The 21,739-nt window shown below is 32.7% G+C and overlaps 1 protein-coding gene across 8 annotated transcripts in view; it reads right to left on the bottom strand.

Annotated features, from left to right (window-relative positions):
• Positions 1-5,024: 5,024 nt before the first annotated feature.
• LOC130444997 (uncharacterized) overlaps positions 5,025-21,739 on the bottom strand; it is a 111,708-nt gene continuing 94,993 nt past the window's right edge. For 4 of the 8 annotated variants that reach the window (XM_056780429.1, XM_056780433.1, XM_056780435.1 and 1 more), the window contains exons 5-13: positions 15,676-15,773; positions 14,886-15,153; positions 13,894-14,205; positions 11,607-11,835; positions 8,848-9,280; positions 7,591-7,803; positions 6,011-6,225; positions 5,674-5,951; positions 5,025-5,513 (exon numbers count right to left, since the gene is read on the bottom strand). In XM_056780429.1, coding sequence (XP_056636407.1) covers positions 5,193-5,513; positions 5,674-5,951; positions 6,011-6,225; positions 7,591-7,803; positions 8,848-9,280; positions 11,607-11,835; positions 13,894-14,205; positions 14,886-15,153; positions 15,676-15,773 — 2,367 coding nt within the window. In that variant the 3' untranslated portion in view covers positions 5,025-5,192. The remainder of the gene's footprint in view (positions 5,514-5,673; positions 5,952-6,010; positions 6,226-7,590; positions 7,804-8,847; positions 9,281-11,606; positions 11,836-13,893; positions 14,206-14,885; positions 15,154-15,675; positions 15,774-21,739) is intronic. The other 4 variants (XM_056780432.1, XM_056780434.1, XM_056780430.1 and 1 more) reach the window with 2 other exon arrangements.

The following is a 21,739-nucleotide window of genomic DNA, read 5'->3' as shown; positions in this document are numbered from 1 at the left end:
GAAATTAATTATATTGATATGTTGACAAATATATCTGATCACTATCAACGAGCTTTTAAAATGACGCCTCTCACCATTGAAATAGCCTCAGCCTCATTTCAAGAAATTTTGAACAGGAATATTTTTTTATTTGTTTAAAAAATTTAAAGTTTGAAGTTCCCCAAATATTTTGTGCATATTTTATAATTCCACTTATTTTAGGTATATAAGATCAACGAGGTAATTAGAGTAACATTCAATTAATAATTATTTTACGATCAAAGAACATTAATGAAATGATAAATATTATAGAAACAGTGATTTTACATATTACGTTTATAATGTAAAGTTAGAAGCAACCTGTATTCATAAAACACATACAAGATTCCATTATACAGTGTGTCTACTTAAGTTAGAACCATATGGAACCAAAACTTTCTTATTAGTGGTTTTAGTAAAAAAAGTTTTTCTTGATAAAAAGTTCTGCATGGTCCAAAAGTCAAGATGCAACCATCAGGTATCAATTTTTTTAACCAGTATACGAGTTTTGTAAAAAAATTTGAATTTCGTGCAAGAGTAAAGTATCTGTCCCAACAATTAACACAAGTTCTATTTATTCTTCACGATTTAGTAAATTTGCCATTTTCATTGTAATGTTATAAACAATAAGTCACTCTGACATTTCTTAATAAATGGCTGTAATTGCATATTTGAATATAATTTTTAATTCAAAACAACTTTATAACATTTTTCTAAGTTTTAAAATTTTTTTGACAAACCTCGTATACTGCTTTAAAAATTGATGTCTGATGGTTGTATTTCAACTTTTGGACCATGCAGAACTTTTTATCAAGAATAACTTTTTTTCATAAAACCACTAATAAAAAAGTTTTCCATATGGTTCCAACTTAAGTAGACACACTGTATAAAGGGTGAGTCAATTGTATTTATACAGTGCAAACGGTGATTTTTTTCAAATTTTTTCTCGCAGCCATTTAAACATGAATTACGCTTACCATCTAAATATTTTCAACCATACAGGATGTCTTAAACTTAGTTAACCCTTTGCATTCTAAATTGAATGGGTTCATAAGGATTCTACTTCTATGCTAAATCTCCATTTCAGTTGATAATGGACATAATTATTTACATAGTAGGATGAATATAGAGCGTTCCACTTAAAAAATCGTATGATTGATTCGTCTAACTACTTTTATGACATCCGGTATGGGTGGTAATAATTTTAGAAAGTCATCAAAATCTATGACACTCGCGCGGCGCCTCCCAGAGGCACTCGACACGTATCTTAATGAGCGTGGGCGACAGGACTTCTATCCATCCACACTCTCGATTTATTCTATATTCACGAAAACCCACACGGTGCGGAGCGACAATAAAGCGAGGTGAGTCCACAATCCACACTCTTGCACCGCGTTCCCTCGTGGAGAGTATTAATCGAGAATAAGAGAAAAGAATTTTGCAAAATGTCACCGTTAATCCAGTAAATATCGTACAAAGTAAGTGACTCATTTTGTATATTTGTATATAAAGTAATATATTGGGAATTGCAGCAAATTTTAAAAATGAGAAGTTTTCGGGAAGTGTTCTTCCCATCATCAGGGAAAGTTCAAGAAACCTAGGTTTCTTCATAACGGAATAAACCATGGTAGATGTTAAGGTTTATGAATTATTATTCACATTAGTTTGGTTGTCAATATTTAAAAATATGTAATTAAGATTGACGTAAATGTTGGACAATATTTTCAAAAAATACCTCGTGATGTCGACGATTCAAATCAATAATTTGAGATTTGAGAAACTCCCCCTGATGATAGGATAGTTTAATAAAGAGTTCTCAATTTCCAAATTTCCTGCAATATATATATATATATATATATATATATATATATATATATATATATATATATATATATATATATATATTTATATATGTACAGTGCTTTATCCACCTTTAATAACTTTTGTAATACTGGTATTTAGAAAAAATCCAAAAACACGTCAATTTATGTTGGAAGGGGCAAGCATTATGGCTTATTTAAACTTACTAGAAAAGCCACCCCCTCACCCCTAGCAGCATCCCCTTTATTTTTTTGAATTACTTTTCATATTTTTTATGTAAAATTTGGATACTCCTCTTTGAGCTGATTTCAAAAATGTATAATACTTGTAGGTTAAAGTGGTTAGTTTATGAGATAAACAATTTTTCTTTTAAGAGCACAAATTTTACTTATTATTTACTTTCACTTTATTTGCCTGTACTAAAATGGGTTGTACAACAGTTCAAACTCTTTAATCTTTTTAACTGTGCTATTTCTTCATCAACGGAAATTTAAATGGTGAATCATATCTTGAGTTATTCAGGGAAGGGGTTGACCCACGTATTACAACAATAATAGAAAATGATGATAACCTTTCCGAAGATTTACTGGTATTTCAATAAGACGGAGCTCCCCCACACTATGCTATGCCTGTCCGACAATTTTTAAACGAAACATTCCCCGCTCGTTGGATAGGTAGAAGGGGGCAGATGATGGAGTGGCCACCTAGGTCACCGGATTTAACACCCCTAGACTTCTTTTTATGGGGGTATTTAAAAACAAAACTTTATGCTACCCAACCAGAATCTCTGGATGATTTACGAGAGAAGATAGAAAATGAATGTCGACAATTAAATACAGCCGTATTAAGCAATGTCAGAGAGGCATTTCAAAATAGATTATACCATTGTATGGAAGTGAATGGTACTCATTTTGAACACTTATTGTAACTTCATAATAAATAGCACAGTTAAAAAGATTAAAGAGTTTGAACTGTTGTACAACCCATTTTAGTACAGGCAAATAAGGTGAAAGTAAATAATAAGTAAAATTTGTGCTCTTAAAAGAAAAATTGTTTATCTCATAAACTATCCACTTTAACTTACAAGTATTATACATTTTTGAAATCAGCTCAAAGAGGAGTATCCAAATTTTACATAAAAAATATGAAAAGTAATTTAAAAAAATAAAGGGGATGTTGCTAGGGGTGAGGGGGTGGCTTTTCCAGTAAGTTTAAATAAGCCATAATGCTTGCCCCTTCCAACATAAATTGACGTGTTTTTGGATTTTTTCTAAATACCAGTATTACAAAAGTTATTAAAGGTGGATACTTTTATCTGAAAAGCACTGTATATATATATATATATATCATAAGGAAAATACTGGGCCCTGTTAAGACCCATAGAGGATACCTAAAAAGGTTATTGAACCCCGGCATCAAATATGAGGTGACAAAGGGTGATATAGTTAATATTTCCCATTCTTTTTAGTTTTTACATTACCCCGCTTTAATTTCTGGGGTCTTAACACTAAAGATTTGAGAATAATTGGAAAATTCTATATGGAAAATTAATCATCATTCAACAACAGCCACAATATAGCACAATGAACCTAATAGTTTAACTAGCTAGTCAGTTTTATTTGTTATTGTCTTGAGCACATTCGTGATTCGTGTTGCCCCACTAAATCTACGTTTATTGTCACTTATAACAATTATTGTCATTATTTATGTAAATAATCATTTTAAAAAAATAAAAGTTCAATAAGTTGTGCTTTTTTTCAGTATAGTTTGCTTGAAGAAGGATTATTAACAACTGTGTAAATAAGAAACTAATTAATTTTACTCCATAATAAATATAAAAAATAAAGTAATTCATTAAGGGTTCCACATAGCGACTACAATCGTTGTGGTGGCAGCAAAAATATCTCTAATAATGTCGTGACTAACGCTAACAAAAAACCCACGACGTCCATGTTGTCCCATGCAATCATGATATTTTACGGCCTTATTAGACGAGGCAATCAAGTTGCGTAACCAGTGGCCGTCGAATAAGAAAAAACAGTAGAGGCCAAAAAATCATCAAGAAAATGAAAAAAGAAGACTATGACAGTCAATACAAGAGATGAATATTTGCTTCTTCTATCGTTATTCACGAAAAAGGGAACATAATGCATATACATCCAATTATTTCTTTACTACGCTACCCTATGGCACCCCTTCTGCTATAGTAAAATGTTCGGATATTTCCTCATCAACTTTAGTTAGGTTTGGTTGGGTAAAATTTCAGAAGTGAGTAGTAGTTTGAGGAAAAAAATCTTTTAATCTTATATAGCAGTCCTTGATACCACACTCTGTCAAAAGCCAGTCCGATATCGAGGAAAACACTACTACAACTACACTCTTTAGACAAAAGAACAGTCAAACTATTGGATTGCAAAAAATGAACTCGTAAAATATTGATGATGAGTGTTGGTTGTATTCGAAGGGCTAATTTGTTATAAGGGGTCATCCATAAATTACGTCACATGTTAATGGGGGGGGACGGTATCATCGGAATGTGACATAGTGTGACAAGGGGCAGGGGGGGTCAAAAACTTTGTGACATCACATGTTAAAATTCAAAATTCATCACGCAAAATTTAATTAGTCATTTGTTACTTCCTAACTAGTCGTTTGTTTTTCTGTTGTCTAAAATATTTGACTTCTTTATGTTAATTTTATCAAAGATTATATAATAAAAGTAAGAAAAAAATAAAAATTACTGTTTTCTTTTGATTATTTTTGAATAAATATATAAATTTGAAAAATGTGGGACGTCACATCAGGGGGGAGAGGGTTTTGAAATTGTGACAACCTGTGACAAGGAGGGGGGGAGGGGTTAAAAAGTCCTGAAATTTGTGTGACGTAATTTATGGATGGCCCCTAATGATATTTAGTCTATAATTTGTTTATTGATGTACATTTCTAAGGATCGAACTAAATTACATGGTCTCGTCTTTACGACTACTCCACATTACAAGAGTTTTGTACAATGAGCTTTGAACTAAAACAACCGTAACTGAAAAAAAAATGTATCTAAGGTTAACATTTACTAATTAAACCTTGAATTGATTATCATACAAAATATTATCTAGATTTGTTAAACAAACCTTTATGATATAGTTATATTGCATTAAAATTTTTTCTAAATAAACTACAAATGGATATTCTTTTATATATATTTATAAAATTTATTTAATCTTTTTATGTGTTTTTATTACTAAATCACTTTGTTTCATTTTCACACCATCTTTTGGGATTTCCAGCCCATTTTATAATTCCTTTATGGCTAAAAATAATCTGACTAACCAATCATCCTATATCTAATACTTTAATCATTCAAATCTTCCAACCATCGCTTTAACCCAACTAGAATTTGAAGTAGTACTAGTCGTACTACTTGTAACAGTACTAACGACGTCCTGTACTCTCGTTGTGCTAGTTCCAGCAGTACGTAGTTGAGTTACATCCTTAAAACTAGTTTTTTCTGTGACGAATTTAATCGAACCAACATTTTGACTTAATCTTGCAGGTTTTTGAGGTATTGGCGGCGGTGCTTTGGTAGGCCTCTTGATCGCAGGTCGCTTATCAAACAGTGATTTTTGGTTAGGTTTTTGTTTTTCTTCGTTGCTACTGAATGAGTCCTGTTTAGCTACCTGAAATAAGATGAATTTGATTAAATGACACAGTCCTTGGGATTATTTGGAGCCCTAGATAGATATTATCAAAATAAAAACGAACGAATTTTTTATTATTTTTTTCTTTTTCAAATAATAATTGAATTACTATGTAAACCGAGTTAAATGTTGTAATTACCAGTTTTCCAGTGGAATCTTCAACGTATTCCTCCTTTAAGGAGTCTTCTAAAATATTTTCATAATAACTATCGGAAATTTGACTAGAATTTAAACTGTGACTAGAGTTCAGAGTCTGACCAGTATCAGGAACACTACTGCCTCCATTCAACCTCTTTTCGAGCTCGTTAAGTACATCTTTTTCGCATATTGATAAATCTAATTGTTCTGGTTCACCCAATATATCGCAATCTTCGATTTTGTATTCTGTGAGATCAACTTGACTGCAATTAGCTGAACCTACGAATATTGAATCACCAATCAATAAATAATAAAATATCAACAACAAATCACCTCACCTAAAAATAATTTCTGTGGATCTACATAATCGGGATGAGCGATTTTTTCTCCCATTCTTTTAGATCCCTGTTGATATACTGGGAACTTTTGGGTTCTTTTTTGTTCTTCCGTCATAATATGTCGAATTCTCTGGAGAATACTGAATCTAATTGCTGATTTGCGATAAATTTTGTGATCGGGATGCTCAGCGTCACTGAGTTGAGATGAGAAATCACTGAAACAAAAATCTCAATATTAGTGCGTTTCAATTCCTCTTTGGCTACTGAAAATGTAATAGGAGATGAGTAGGGGTAAAATTTGAGGTTATTTTTTAACAACTGGAAAAAACACATTTTCTGTTTTTTAAAATATTTTAAGTAGCAATTTTATAATCATGAAATTACCTTCAGATATCGAACATTTGATAAAACTAAGAAGTTATATAAAAGCAAGAAGATTCGTTAAAAGAACAAAATTAAAACATATAAAATATTAATGAGACCAGTGATTGCGCACACCATGGAAACAACACTTATAAATAAAAAGAAAGAAGAAAATCTGAAGATAATCGAGAGAAAAATACTTAGAACTCTATACTCAAACCAAATATTTCAGAAGATGTAGAAAGAAAATTAAAGAAGGAGAAAATAAAGGAAGATATATAAAAGCACAAAGACTAAATTGAGCAGAAGGATGATGATAACACAACAGATACTTTTATGCCCAAGAGTCAGAGGCAGAAACTGAAGGAGACACTAGAATCCTACAAAGGAAAGGAAAATGCAGGAACAGAAAATTAGCCAGGACCAACAAAAAGTTGTAACAAAAAGAACAAGGGGAGTAATCCACCACAAATAAAGAGATTTGTTGGCGTACTAATCGCTAGCCGTAATCCAAGAGATTGAACAGCATAATGAAGATGATTTCCCCTCAATGAAGAACTTCAGACTTTTTAGATTTATGACAAAACTCTCATTTTTTTAGAAAAAATTGAATAACCTGGACACATTCTGTGTTTAAAAGAAGAAGATCTGAAGATAATTGAGAAAAAACTACTGAGAACTTTACTCGGACCAAATATTACAGTAAATGGAGAAAAAATATTGAAGAAAAATAAAGAAGAACTGGAAGGAGAAAATATAAGAATATATAATAAGCACAAAGACTAAATTGGGCAGAAAGTTCATGAGAAGGAAATGGTGGTGAGGATATCACAATGGATACCTCTATGGCCAGGAGTCAAAGGCAGAAATTGAAGGACACTAGAATCGTTGAAAGAAAAAGGAAAATGCAGAAACGGAAAATAATCCAGGACCAACAAAAAGTTGTAACAAAAAAAGGGTGTATCCGGACCAAATAATACAGTAAATGAAGAGAGAAGATTGAAGAAAAATAAAGAAGAACTGGAAGGAGAAAATATAAGAAGTTATATAAAAGCACAAAGACTAAATGTTTTCAGTTTTAAGTTGATTTTAACAAATATTTTTTTATATCGTAAGTTACTGGATGGCGCGAAAAACGCATTTCATGAAAATTTGTATACAAATCGTTTTCAAAAATAAACGCCCGAGTCGATTTTCAAAAAAATTATTTTACATACTTATCTTGTTGTTCTTCAACGTCTATATCGGGATCCTCCTTCAATGACATATCTAGAAGTTTGTCGTTTCGACCGTCGATTGCATCATTCGAATCTAGTTGATCATATAGTTGAAAAGATCGCGGTAAAGAATCGGCTTTTGTTGGCAATTTCACTTTATCTTCATACCATACGGATGTTGGATCGCTGGTAAGACTCTTCCTGCTAATTTGTCTACAACGATAAATTAGAATCAGTTGAATTTCGATATACGATGAAACCATTATTTATTCATATTTCTACATATTAACCTAAGACTTTTTTTCAAAAATATCAAAGTCGCAATCAAATGTTAAGCACCAATGAAGATTCGTTCAAGAAGTGTTACTGTTACATATATTCATGGCTGGTGTTCTGTCTGGTATGTAGGACTCGCAACCTCGTCTGTCTCAGGTCTCTGCTTCCTCCACGGAACCGCTCCTAGGTATTACTTCGCAAGGGAGGATCTAGTTATAAGGCTTTTCAGTCGATTGCTTCCACTGTTCTCTTCAGTTTCGTCTCTTGCTCGTTGCTATCCAGGTAGTCTCCGTTGACACCATAACCTCCAACATACGTCCAGGCGTTACTTCTACTCCTATCGTAGCTTATCAAGTGAGGCGAGGCTATTGGGCACTCCGGGGAATCTTAACGCTTGATCCTGTGAACTATTAATATCCAGAGATGTGATTAGATTGTCATGTACACTGCTATTCAAAGAATCTAATACACCCGTGTTCTTGCTGTAGCACTGGGACTCAGAGGTCTATTGAGGCGGAAATGTCCCCAGAAGTAACTGTCTGTTTTAACACCAGTAGTTTGTTCCAGAAACTTTACTTCTTCTCCATTGTTTTCTTCAAGATTATGAAGCTCTATTCTTCTGGCCTAGTTCATTTCACTTGTCCAGGTATTCTTAAACCACTTTGGCTCCTATGAAATTGGAGCTTAGAGCTGTAAAGATTCCTTGGCTCCTGTTTAAGGAGGATTTATTTTAAGGTTGAACTATATACAGGGTACACTCTTATTCCATTTCTATTTGATGATTTTCCTCTTCTTTTTTAGTATTTTTTGATCTTATTTATTGCTAAGAGATAATTTTGAGGCTGAACATTTTTGGTATGTTATCCTGATCCCAGATTTAATCATTGAAATGAGATTTTTTCCACCACACTGTCCAATAATATTTGGAGACTTAGAATCACTTCTAGTCCAGCTGATCAAACAAAATTTATATTTACTTACCTACAAAACGCCTTCTGGAAAGTTTGATTTTGCATTAAAATATCAGAAACGATTTTTTCCAAATTATTTTTAACGCATTCATCAGTCTTATCCTCATTATTCGATTCATCTGGGGCTACCTCGTTTTGACTCTGCTGTAAATTTTCCATTGATTCATCAGCACAATTTTCAGAATCAGATAAATCAGTGTAAAAAGTAGCGTTCTGAATTTCTTTTTGTTTTTTTATTTTTAATGTTTTTTTGGGGTTGTACTGCGGTACCATACTCGGTTCAGACTTTCTTCTCCAATTGGTTAAAGTAGGGAATGTACGATCTTGAGATGCCGCTCTTCTGTTGGCGAAGTCTCTCGTTTTTCTTACTCTGCTTCTTCTTTCTAAGTAGTTTGGGGTCGAGTATTGTTTTAGGGGTAACCATTTATCGTTGTTGGTGTCTTCTAGAAAAAAAAAAGAAAGTAATAAAAACCGTCATTGAAGAAATAGCTGCCAAAACAAAATGAAAATTTTGCTTTATTGAAATCCCCATCACCATTCCGGTGTATTCAAGTACAATTATGAACAAAATCTCAAAATCTGACATTTTTTTCCAGTCTGCTCCCCGTAAAAAATTTGCCTTCAATACCAAATAAAACGAATAGTTTCTAGCTTCTAATTTTTTGTGCAGATTTATGATAAAATAATCCACAAATCATTTTTGAAAAACATCAAATTAGTGAAAGTAATAACGTCGTCCATATATTTTTAATAAGGGAATAGTTTTAGTCTTCTAAATTGTCTGGTCGGTTAACGTATGGTGTCCTTTTTAATATCATTACAGAAAACATTATCTGGTTATCCAGAAAAATTGAGATCATAATGTGGTGGTGCACCATCTTGTTGGAACCGAATACTAGGATCCACATTTTCCCTATTATTGGATGTGGAAACGGCGCAATTATGTATGGAAGTTAAGTTATTTTTCAAATATTGCTCAGGATCAATAAATCTTCCCCTGAGAAACCTATCGAAACATTTTTGGGTGCGTTGAGGGTATTTCATCTAGATTCAGTGGGGAATAATACACTTTTAACGAAATTTGGACTTACACCCGTATGGATCATATCCTGATAGTACGTGAATAAGTTGAACTTTGTATTGGTTCAATTTTTTTTAACTACTAAGATTAAAAAGGAGCAACGGGGTAACAGTAAAACAGCTACAGGTAGAAAAGATCGTTACGTTTTATGATTTTAAATTCAGTTTGAGCAAAATAGTTATTTTCGACGACGGCCTAATAACCCAAGAAACATTGAAGCAGTAGATGATGACCGCGAAAGTAATAATCAATTTTAAATTTACTTTTAAAACTGATAAGGTAATAAAAAAATATAAAACCAGTAAAACGAGCCGGAACAAACCACATAGAAAGCAGAAAAAACAAAAAGAGCTCATGGTGTCAGTTTGGTGTATTTTTGAGCTGCTTCCAAGGAACCTGGTTCAGTTTTTTAATGATAAGGACACTTTCTTGTAAAGAATCATCGCTGGTGATGAAACATGGTTCCTGTAACTGTAACATAGTTCGAAAACGATCATGGAGCAAACACGACGAACCAGCAAAAACCAAAACGAAAGCAGAAAAACAACAAAAAGAGCTCATGGTGTCAGTTTGGTGTGTTTTTGAGCTGCTTCCAAGAAGCCAAACGATCAATTTTAACGTTTACTGTCAAAAATTAAAGAAACTGGGTGGAGTAATCAAAGAAAAACGGCCAGAATTGTCAAATCGGTAAGGTTTAGTGTTCCACCATGATAATGCAAGACCTCACACATTTTTGGCAGCTCATGGGAAACGATTGGAGCTTGGCTGCGAAGTGATGCCACATCCCCCATACAGCCCTGATCTGGCACCATCTGATAACCATTTATTTCGAAGTTTGCAGCATTCTTTGAATGGTCAAACTTTCACAAATGACGATGACCTTCAATAGCACCTGGTTCAGTTTTTTGCTGATAAAGACCGGAAATTTTATGAGCGCGGAATCATGTAGCTGAAAGTAAGATGACGAAAGGGCATTGAGCAAAATAGAAAATATATAATTGATGAAAAAGTATTCTTTGTTAAAAAAATTTGTTTATATTTGGAAATGATTAAATAGTGTCATAAAAATTTTAGAAAAAAATATTTTATAACAAATTTGGAGTTTATGAACCAGCTTACTAATTGAAATAGCAGACAATTTGTTGTTTTATTTTATCTGTAATGGTTTTTATTAGAGACAATGGAGACATTTAAAAAAAACGAAATGTCACGTGAATAATTCAGATAAAATAAACGAATTAAAACTATCTACGATTAATGGTTTTTCTCGAGTTAAATCAATTAAATGTATAAAGATTGTGCTAAATTTCTACTTCCATACTTTGTTATTATGCAAATGAATGTATTGACACGCATTAGTATCTCACTTTAGATAAGCGTGTGCGTAAAAAAAATTGATTTCAAATAAAAATGGTATTTATAAAAACAAATGGTTGCAAAAAGCATGATTTTAGAGATGAATAACAACAAACCAGTCTTCATCTCTTCAGTGTAAGCTATACAGTGGAGTTAATCTGGGTTTCTCTTTTTCGAAAAGAAGCTTTCCAGACTCTCGGATACATGTAATCCGTTAATAAAATGTTTTAACCCGCCTATTTTATCTGAAAAACATAAAAAAAATTAGACTCGAGCCGAATTACTATCACTATCTGGATTTCTGAAAAGCATTAATTCAATATATAATTTACCTGTTTCATTCAACTCTTGTCCGAGCTGTAAAACTAATTGCCTAGCGTGATTTGGAATGACAGCTGTATAATTTTCTAAAATAACTCTTTTTATTTGCAAAGTCCATTCTCTTTTGTGCTGTGGCGATCTGGCTTTCAGCGTCGACTGTAAACGTGGATTGTCGAAAGGTATAACTTGAAACGACAGAGGTTCACCTCTAACTTGTTCCACCAACATTAAATTGGAAGTCTGAAAAAAATTACGCTACTTGGAAAATTTTATTTCTTCATTTATACGGCCGTAAGATAAATCGCAATTTGTGAAACCTCCAAAGTACGAGGGTTGTCTAAAAAATTTCCGACCTTAACCTGGAGAAATATATTAGCGCAAGCATTTAGAGATTCTTACTAAAATTTCAGCCATTTTGGACGTTTGAAAAGAGATCTAGCTTCCGGCAACTTTTCCATGTTTTCTAACCTCAAAGTTTCATTTGCAGCAGAATGATTTCCATCAGTCGAGGACGTTACTTCACATTTTGAAAATAAAAGACGGCAATTATGTTTGAAAATATAAATTAATATAGAAAAAAAAATTTTTCTAAAATAAACTGGAAACTTTCCAGACAACTCTCGTATGTCCTCCATTTACTTTATGAGTACAACACACTTTCCAGTCAGTACTTTCAAGGAACTAAAGTTTCAATGACTTATTGAAAAAAGCTGATATTTGACAATCATATAAGTGAGTCGTTGTGAAGATTTTTTTGAAAATGGAAGAAATTGAGTATTGAGCTGTCATTGAAACTTTATTTTTGAAAGTAGACTCTACATCATCATTTACGAGTGTAAAATCGACTAACGATATTCAAAAACTGCGGCAACTAGCAATATAACCAAAAAGGTTCTAGAAATAATACTGTAAAACTGTCGGATTGTCATTTCTGTTCATCGAATAAGTTCAAAGATATTGTTAAACAAATAATAGGAAAGTTCTACAAATTATTCCTAAGAAATTGCGTTTGCAGTAAGATCTGACTTCCAGCGACTTTTCCATGTTTTCTAAACTTAAAATATAAATTAATATAGAAAAAAATGTATGTTTCTAAAATGGACTGGAACCTTTCCAGACAACTCTCGTATATCCTCCATTTGCTTTATGAGTACAACACACTTTCCAGTTAATATTTTCCAGGAACCAAAGTCTTAAGGAATTTTTTAAAAAAAAAACTGATATTTCGACGGGAGAATTTGCGATCGAATATTGGGGTGCTTTTTCGATATTATGTCATAATGAATATTTCAAATCAAATAAATTATAGTATATATTGGACATAGAAATTTCATGAAAAAAGTGTTATTTGTAAAAAATGAAAAACCAAAAACTTGGTTTTTTTAATTTTCCATATATGTTTTTAGGTTATCTGAAAAAAGTGATAATACAAAAGTTGTAGTTACCTATAACTTTGCTATTTGACTTTATATTATGCTTTATTATTTAATGGTGATGAACAAATTATGTGTGGCAGCTTGAGCTTTTTCTAAAATCTTCGATGGAGTTCCCATAATTTCATCACTTCCACTACTATCAGACATATTCGTATATAAAGTTGGATACAATCATATTTTGTTCAAGAAATTAACAATATAAATGACATGACATTTATTTTCATAGCATGCTACTTAAGAAAACGTGTCCTATTTTTAAAAAAATTGCATAATGTGCTGCCTACATTTAGGGGCATTAATTTTTCAATCCTAAATATATCTCGCTAATGCTAAAAGTTTTTATGTTTTTTCAATTGACTAAACTTGTGTAAATTGACCAAATAAAGTCTTACGTAAATAACTATTTCATTGTAATTTAATTAAATCAAGAAGTTTTCTTCTCAAAACGCACGTGTATGTTATGAGATCTCATTATGTGCATGTTATTGTTGAATGTCATTTACAAGGAATGTTGATAGTGCGATTTTTGACGTTTACAGATATGGATGTAGAAAACTTATAAAACAGTGGAAAATCATTTATCTTCTTCAATTTTTTCATTGAAAATTTTGCTAAATAGACCAACCACTTTTTGTTTTTTTGTCCTAAATAACAATTGAAAATTTCATGAAATTTTTCTCTTTCCTGTAAAAACACCTTGAAGTGAGAGCAAAAATAAAAAAAATTAATGTCATTATTGTGATTTTTCGTAATTTATTCGAGAATTAACAAGAATTGAAGTAGGATTAATCGAAATAAGCTTAACAAAACTTAAACCAACTCAAACTAATAATCATTAGTCTAAAATTAAGTTATTTCTTACCATAATATGACTCTTATAAGCAAGAGCTCCCCCTTGTCTATTTTTAGCTAACAGCAAAACTTTCTCAAATAGAAACACGTGTCTTCGACCTCTTGCTCCAACTACTCTGAAAGTTCCTTCTGCTATCAATTCTCCTAGAGCTGTAAGATCCGGTCCGTTCCACCCGTACAACTGGGCTTGAATTTCTTGAACTCTGACTGCATCCTCGTTCTTTCTTTTCATATTATTTATATCCGAAGCGATACCTGTCATTGTCGTTAGAGCTAAATCTACTGTTGGTTTGTGCGTCGGATCACATTGCTTCGAGAGCCTCTGAAAAATGAGAACGTGATTTTACAACCGAAAAAAATCATAATTTGACTTCAAGGTGGAGAAAAGCTGTTTACCGAGTTTGGTCATCTAAGGCAGATAAAAAAATTAGCCGCCGATGCAGTAAGGATCCTTCAGTTAAAAAAAAAATTAACGTTAGCCTGACGAGTCCCTGAAGACGATAATTTGGTTATCGAAACGCGCGTCAGACAGTGCAATTGTAAGTGTTGATGTAAACAGTGTGTTCAGTATGAACATCACTAACGGTTCAGGAAACTTAGTACGGCAGTATCTGAATCAAATTTTTTGTCTTTTGGACCATTACTGATCCATCAAGGAAAAAATCCTTTCAACTTTTGCTATGTCTTGGGATTCTAGATTCTTGTATACTAACAGATTTTTGAAATTAACATGAGCTATAGATAATCGACTAATCCGGGCGCGCGGCCACGCTCGGAGCTCGCTCGTTTCGGAATTGTGAAAATCCCAACTATATCCGGTTTCAATCGGACGCCTGGTAATGCTAAATTCTCGGAATAAAATAATTTCGAAGTAAAACAAATCTCTACGAAAACCACATATTATCAAACTGCGCAACTTATAAAATCCTCTAATTTATTTAGTGCAAGTGTAGTTATCTTTATTGTTTATTATCTATTGAGGTTTTGAATGAGAAATTTTACCTGTAATAAAAGATGATACTTCAAAATCCGTTGCACGGGCTTAAGTAAATAAGATCCTAGTGGTAAAGCGTGTCCTAACTCAAGTTGCTTTTCTCGAAATAGAGCAGCCATTTTTTCATCTCTAGTTAAACGACCCAGAACTTCCATAGTTCGGGGATAGTTTTGACAATATTCGTTGTACACTGAGAAACCAGAGTCGTGGTGAAGGAAGCAGTTGGCTGTTTTAGTAGCTTCCCCTTCAGCTTCTTTCAAGTCTTTTAAAAAACTCCTGAAATTTAGAAGACAATAAACTATATCTAATTTAGCTCTATTTCTGGATTCATAAACACAATAATAAAAAAATAATATATTTGTCTCATTAGTAATCTTTTATCAAGTCGTCAATTGTCAATTCATTGCAGGTTTGCCAAATATAACAAAAAAAAACGTTGATTATATTTAATATTGTTCAGTTTTCTTTGTTTTATTCTAATGATAATACTTTGTAGTTATATTTAAAAAGATAAAACAACATTTTCTTCTAGAAAGAATTGACATTATTTTAACCATAGACAAATGCCGTTAAAATTTTTTTCTTGCGATAAGTGAATAGTTAAGAGTATTTAATGTTAGTGTATAAATAGATTAAGTATGTATAAATTCACCCCATCGTTAAAAAACTGTTTGAATAAATAAAAAAGTGTGTATTTAATCATTAAAACTTTCCGATTCCCTATATTATTCAATGAAATTAGCTACTATAAGAAAATAATGACCTTTAATGTGTTTCGAAAAAAAAAACATATCTTACCTATTAAACTTATATATCTTCTCTAGATTACTGAACAAATGCGACAGGTATTCAGCCAATGGACACTCTGGATCGGATTTCCAAGGATCTAAATAACCCTGTAACGAAAATTTTTATAAATTTCAATTAACAATATAAACCCCTTTGTAAAAATTAACGCACCACTGCATGGACCTTGTTTGACAGTGAAAGTTATTATTTAAATTAACTATAGTATCACATAATGTTGTAATTCGTATTAAACCTCGTTTAAGATTAAAACTGTGTTGAAATATTTTTAAAAAGTGCTGATTTCTGCTGTTGATTGTAATTTTTTCATTACATGCACGTTTGGAAGTTCATTTATCAATGAAAGAGACAGTTCAAGCATCGATTCTCCTCAATGAAGGATATTCAATGTGATAAGTTGCTGGTTTGTTAGGAAGACATCATTGAAACATGAGTCGTATAATGACACGGGTTCGTACAATCGAAGACAAGAGCGAAAACGTTGAATCAAATTCATCATCGTTTTGTGAGTCAAAGGAACAGGAGAGTCACCAGAAATCTGCTTAAAAATGATTCATCAGATGTTCGAAAACGTTTACATGAAGCAGGGTTAAGTCACAGTCAAAGAACCCTTGCTTATCAGACAACACAAAGTTCAGAGATTAAATTTCGCGAAATTGCATCAGAATTGGATCTAATGTGAGAGAACTCGCATTGTCGTGGTTTTCTGCTAATTTTTTCAAACACTTTTCGCAAACAAATACTGATGTACCATTCAGAATTGACCGTTCTAGGTTTCTCTTATTGAACGGCGGCGACATGTCCAGTTATTTCGAAAAAACACACGACCATTTGTTTTGATGTGGTATGCCTCAATCTCTCAGTATGTACTGCAATACCAGTGAAGGTGGAGCATCATAAAATTTTTTCTGATAACTCTAAGCGGTAAATACAATTGGGAGTCAATGAACTAATTCTGATACTACTTGATATCATAAAAGTTTTCAACATCTAGGATTCTATTCACAAATTAAACGTAAGTTGTCTTATATACAAAAGTTTTCATACTCAATATTTTCTCTGAAGATTTTCTTTAACTTTTTCTATATTTTTTCGTGATATTTCATTTTGATTTTAGGTCTCTTTTGATAGAAAATCAGTTAAAAATAAAATAAAACAGACCTAAAATCAAGAAAAATAGTCACGTGAAACAACAAAGTAAAAAGTTATATTAATAAACACATAAATTTTGAGAGATACATTTTTAATGTGTGTTCAATTCCAAGAAGATCAGTTAGAGCTCTATATACGTATATTTAACATATTTCCGAATAAAAGCTTAAACACGTGGTGCTCACAAATAAGTTTTACTACTAGAAGTTCAATAAAGTTAATCTAAAAGTTAATTTATTGAAAAAAATATATAATTTGCACTCTAAAACGTACTTTTTAATATTTATTTCAATTATTAAAGCGACATTCAGTTCATGGAATATTTATTTCTTCGTTTTCATCTCTAAAGAGAAAGATACATATAACTTTTGATGAAGGGGGTAAGTGATTTTGAATTTTCATACAAATAGATCGAAAAAATTTTTACCGTTGTTGACTGGACTAATACAACATACGCTGTTTTCCTGGGAATCAACTATTAACTGACTAAACGACAAAATGTACAGTCATTTTCCACGAAACAACGAAATAATGGAAAATGAGCGATTACGAAAACGGTAAAGATCTTACAACCAAATAAAGATAGAAACTATTAACTTCGGTGACTTAAAAGGGATGTTACGTAAAATGTATACGGTATTTTTTATCGCTGCGGTGATATCTATTTTTCTTTTAATTATGAATTTAAAAAAAACAATCAATTTCATTATATTAAGTTTTTATAGTGGGCATATATACATTATTAAATCATTCAACTCGAAGTAATATTTTTGTATTGTATATTAAATCTACAAATCCAGATTTCCATCTACAAGTAGTTCACGATAATTATCACATCAACATCGTCTGCTTAATACATCACTCAATAAGTCATGTGACTGACACACAGATGGCGCTGTCATTGTCAAATTCATATGACATTTATGAAGTACCAACTTTGAAATAACTATGCGTCAAATTTCATGACATTTCGATTTGTCAGAAAAAAGTGACAGCCATTTAAGTGGAGCTGCTTTTGTTATTTTTAAAACAATTACGTGAGTTTATTTATTATTGCTTCTTGATGAAAAAAATTCTGTACAAGCTCAGCAATGGCTGTTATAGGGACTCTGCTCTTTCGAAAAGAATTATTTGTTATTGTTTTACTGAATATAAACGATGATAATGAAATTTCTGGTCGTCCAATTGAGGTAGTTACTCCAAAAAACAGAAAAGTCCACAAATTAGTTATATCTAAGCGTAAATTGAAATTGCGTGAGATGGCTGATGCTACAAAGATATTAGAAGGTGTATTTACAATTATTGACCATGAAAAAGCTTTTTTTAAAGTGGGGGTCGCCTTTACTCACAGTCGATCGAAAACAACAACATGTTGATGATTCGTAGCATTGTTTGGTTATGTTCAAACTTAATAAATCAGATTTTTTGCATCGACATGTGACAATGGATGAAACATAAATCGATCACTTGATTCCGAAATCAAAACTATCATCATCTGAGTGGACTGCAGCCTGTGAACAACGTCCGAAGCGTCCAAAGTCAGTTGGGAAGGTTATGACTTCAGTAGTTTGGGATGCGCATAGAATATTGTTGATTGACTATCTCCAAAAAGGAAAGACAATCAATAGTGTTGTTGGATCATTGCACATGCAAAAATGACGTAGAAAAAACCACTGTTTTGCCAAAACAATGCATCTATTCAAAAATCGATGGCAACGATGGTTAAATTGAACGAATTACACTTCGAATTGCTTCCTCATCGACTGTATAGTCCAGATCTGCCGCCCAATGAGTACTGATCTTTAAAAAATGCTCACCGAAAAGAAATTCAGCTCAATTGCCATTTTCGATGCAAAAGACTTATTAATAATAGTAGATGACTGAAAATTAGGTAGATGTGATTACTAATTAACAGAAAAATTTCAACTATCAAACTATTTGCTGCATTTAACATTCGAAAACGTTTAGCAAGTGTTGAAGTTTAGCGGAATCATTTGGTGACACATACGCTACAAACTATGCACGTTCCGAAGCGAATATGACTTGTTAGATACACCCTGTATATAATAAATATTTTCACACTCGATTATAGAGTAAATATATAACTATGGAGGTGGATGATGAAGTTGTTGACGTTAGCTATACTAAGAAGTGAGCCAAGAAGCTTCATTTTTCGCTACTAAGTGTTCAAGGTTAAAACTAAAATGAGGAATATCGACAGTGTCGTTGATATGCAAGTTTAACCTCTTATTATAAATGTTGACGACAGTGGGAGCTCAATTTCATCTGTTGGGGAATAAAAAAATGTGTTTATTGAAGTAGAAAATGAAGATTTTATTTTAATGATTCATTACACATATTTTTAAATAGATGTGTTTCATATTTTGGCCGTTTACTTTGTATCTATTCCAAACTTCACGTTCATATTGTATATTTTTGTAATAATAATTATGCATAATTATTTATGATTTACATTATTGATCTGCCGTATGAAATCGCAAATTATTTTTCAAGTGCTAAGTACGGCTCTGTTACATTCTCGGTTTTAGCGTTTTAAGTCCTGATTACGTGCACTATGCGTGAATATGTTTTGGTTTACTATTTTTCTTCGCAAAACATTTTATTAATTATTCAAAACAAGCACTTTATATTAATATTTCGTTTTATTTGATCGTTATACGAAGTCTGGCTATTAAATAACGAGACTGTGCGCCTAAATGGTGCCCTAGACGGCTGTGGTAAAAAACGAACGTGTTTTTTTCTCGTATCAATCACAAATTTCTAGTTATATTGAAAAATACTCCGACTGAGTGCTATAAATTGTTGCAAGAGGTCTACGGGGATAATTCTCTATGTCATGCGCGAGTTTTTGAGTGGTGTAGTGAGGGTCGAAAGAGCACTGAAGATGACCAGCACCCAGATCCCCATGTGACTGTTTCAACTCCGGAAACAGTGATCAAAATCGACCAAATTGTGCGTACAGATCGTCGAATGCACATCCGGATGATTGCCGAGGCTGTAAACGCCGATGAAAAAACATTTAGAAAAATTTTACACGGGGAATTACACATGACAAAAGTCTGTGCCAAAAAACTGACTCCTGACCAAAAGCTTTTGCGTCAACGGGTCTGCTGAGATTTCCTTGAAAGGTTAGAAAAAGATCTGTTTTGAAAGGGACCGAAGCGGTAAAGCAAAAGCTTTTTCGTAACCAGTTTTGTTATTATTTAATAGCCAGACCTCGTATATCAACTTTTAAGTTTCCTTTATTCATAATGAATAAGTAGTGACCACATTCAGAGGTACAACTAATAGAAACATCAACAATTATTTTAAAAGTAGGACTGCAGGAAATAAGCTTTTGCCAGATTTAGTTTATGGGTTCAAATAAATTAAGAGACAAAAACTTCCATAAGTGCACGTGTATACGGATTGCCTAATACGTAAACTTCCTGCGAAACGTTTACGATTGTTTCGGTAATCATATAACAGCAAATAGCATTATCTTTGTTTATACAAAAATAAATTTTCGTGTGGAAACAAATCAATTTATTTTTCAAAAATTACATATCCTGTAAGACGGATACTTAACTAGAACATTATAAGAAATTAACAATACGAAAATTAATCTATTCGCACAATCAAAAACTTCTTATAGAAAAAACCTTAAATACGAGGGTGGTTCAAATATGATCGAGACAAACGCTATTGATGTTTTGTAGAAAGTCCGCAATTTGATTTGAATTTAGATTGAGTCCGTGTTTCTCCCAATATGATCCTGTATCTGGCGACTTTCACCACCGCCCTCGTCCGACGTAATTGTCTACATTGGTCCCACCCCTAAACGTTATAATCTAATTATGATCTCACTGTCACCTATAGAAGGAATCGTTATAGATATGCCGTTTGTAGTATTTGGAAACGATGTTTATCAATTGAAAACCGTATTCAGAATGTTTTCTATAAGGCGAAGAGAAAATCTTCCGACTATCCAGAGCTGGAAGATGCGAGACTACAAGATTCTTCGAATGAATTATCACTTCAAGGAAGTAGCTCAGTTCTGAAGATGATCTCAGATGAACATAACTCACAACAACATACTTCAGCTAAGTTCAATACAATCTTCGACCACCTTGTCGATTTTTTCAAGTTTAGGACCAAAAATTAATCTGGGGCGGCTGAATCTGGCGAATACGGTGTATGATGTAGCAATTCAAAATCTACTTCATTAGTTTTGACTTGATTTTTTCGCTCAAACGTTGCAATAATAATCGTCGTTGATAGTTTTTTCTTTTTTAAGATAGTCAATCCCAAAAAACCGTCACCATGACCTTGCCTACAGATGGAACGGCCATTACCTTCTCTTAGTCCATTGTTTTGATTGTGAAGGACGCAAGTTTCATCCATGGTTATGAAACGGCGCAAAAATTTGGTTCATTGCAGCTTTTATATTGGTTGGGCTGAGGCCTTTCAAATATCACATAACGATGACCAATTTTTTGACAAATTCACTATTGATGCCTATCAAACAAATACTAAACAACGTCTTCAAACTTGAAACATATGATGTATTAATTGTGGTATTTTTCAAGAAACTACCGCCATCTTCAGGTCAGGCCAAGTGTTTCTGGGACCATCCTCATGTAGCATTGTCTTTAGAAAGAAACATTCTTGAACGGTGGTCAAATCGAGAGACATCGAATCGGATCCGATCGGATCATGAGTAAAGAAAGACTGTAGGTATTTGTGTTGAAATGCTTGTGTTTGGTTTTCCTCCGACCCTTCGACTGATCCAATAAAGACGGATCCCTTACTAATTGTGTCGCAAACGCACTCCAGAAAGCAAATTGTCGTCTAAAGAGTAAAGGAAAAAGTATGAAGCGAAGACGATATTTCCGGGACGATT

Source organism: Diorhabda sublineata, chromosome 6, assembly GCF_026230105.1.
Source record: "Diorhabda sublineata isolate icDioSubl1.1 chromosome 6, icDioSubl1.1, whole genome shotgun sequence".
Lineage (NCBI taxonomy): Eukaryota > Metazoa > Arthropoda > Insecta > Coleoptera > Chrysomelidae > Diorhabda > Diorhabda sublineata.
This window is presented reverse-complemented; position numbering and strand designations above follow the sequence as displayed.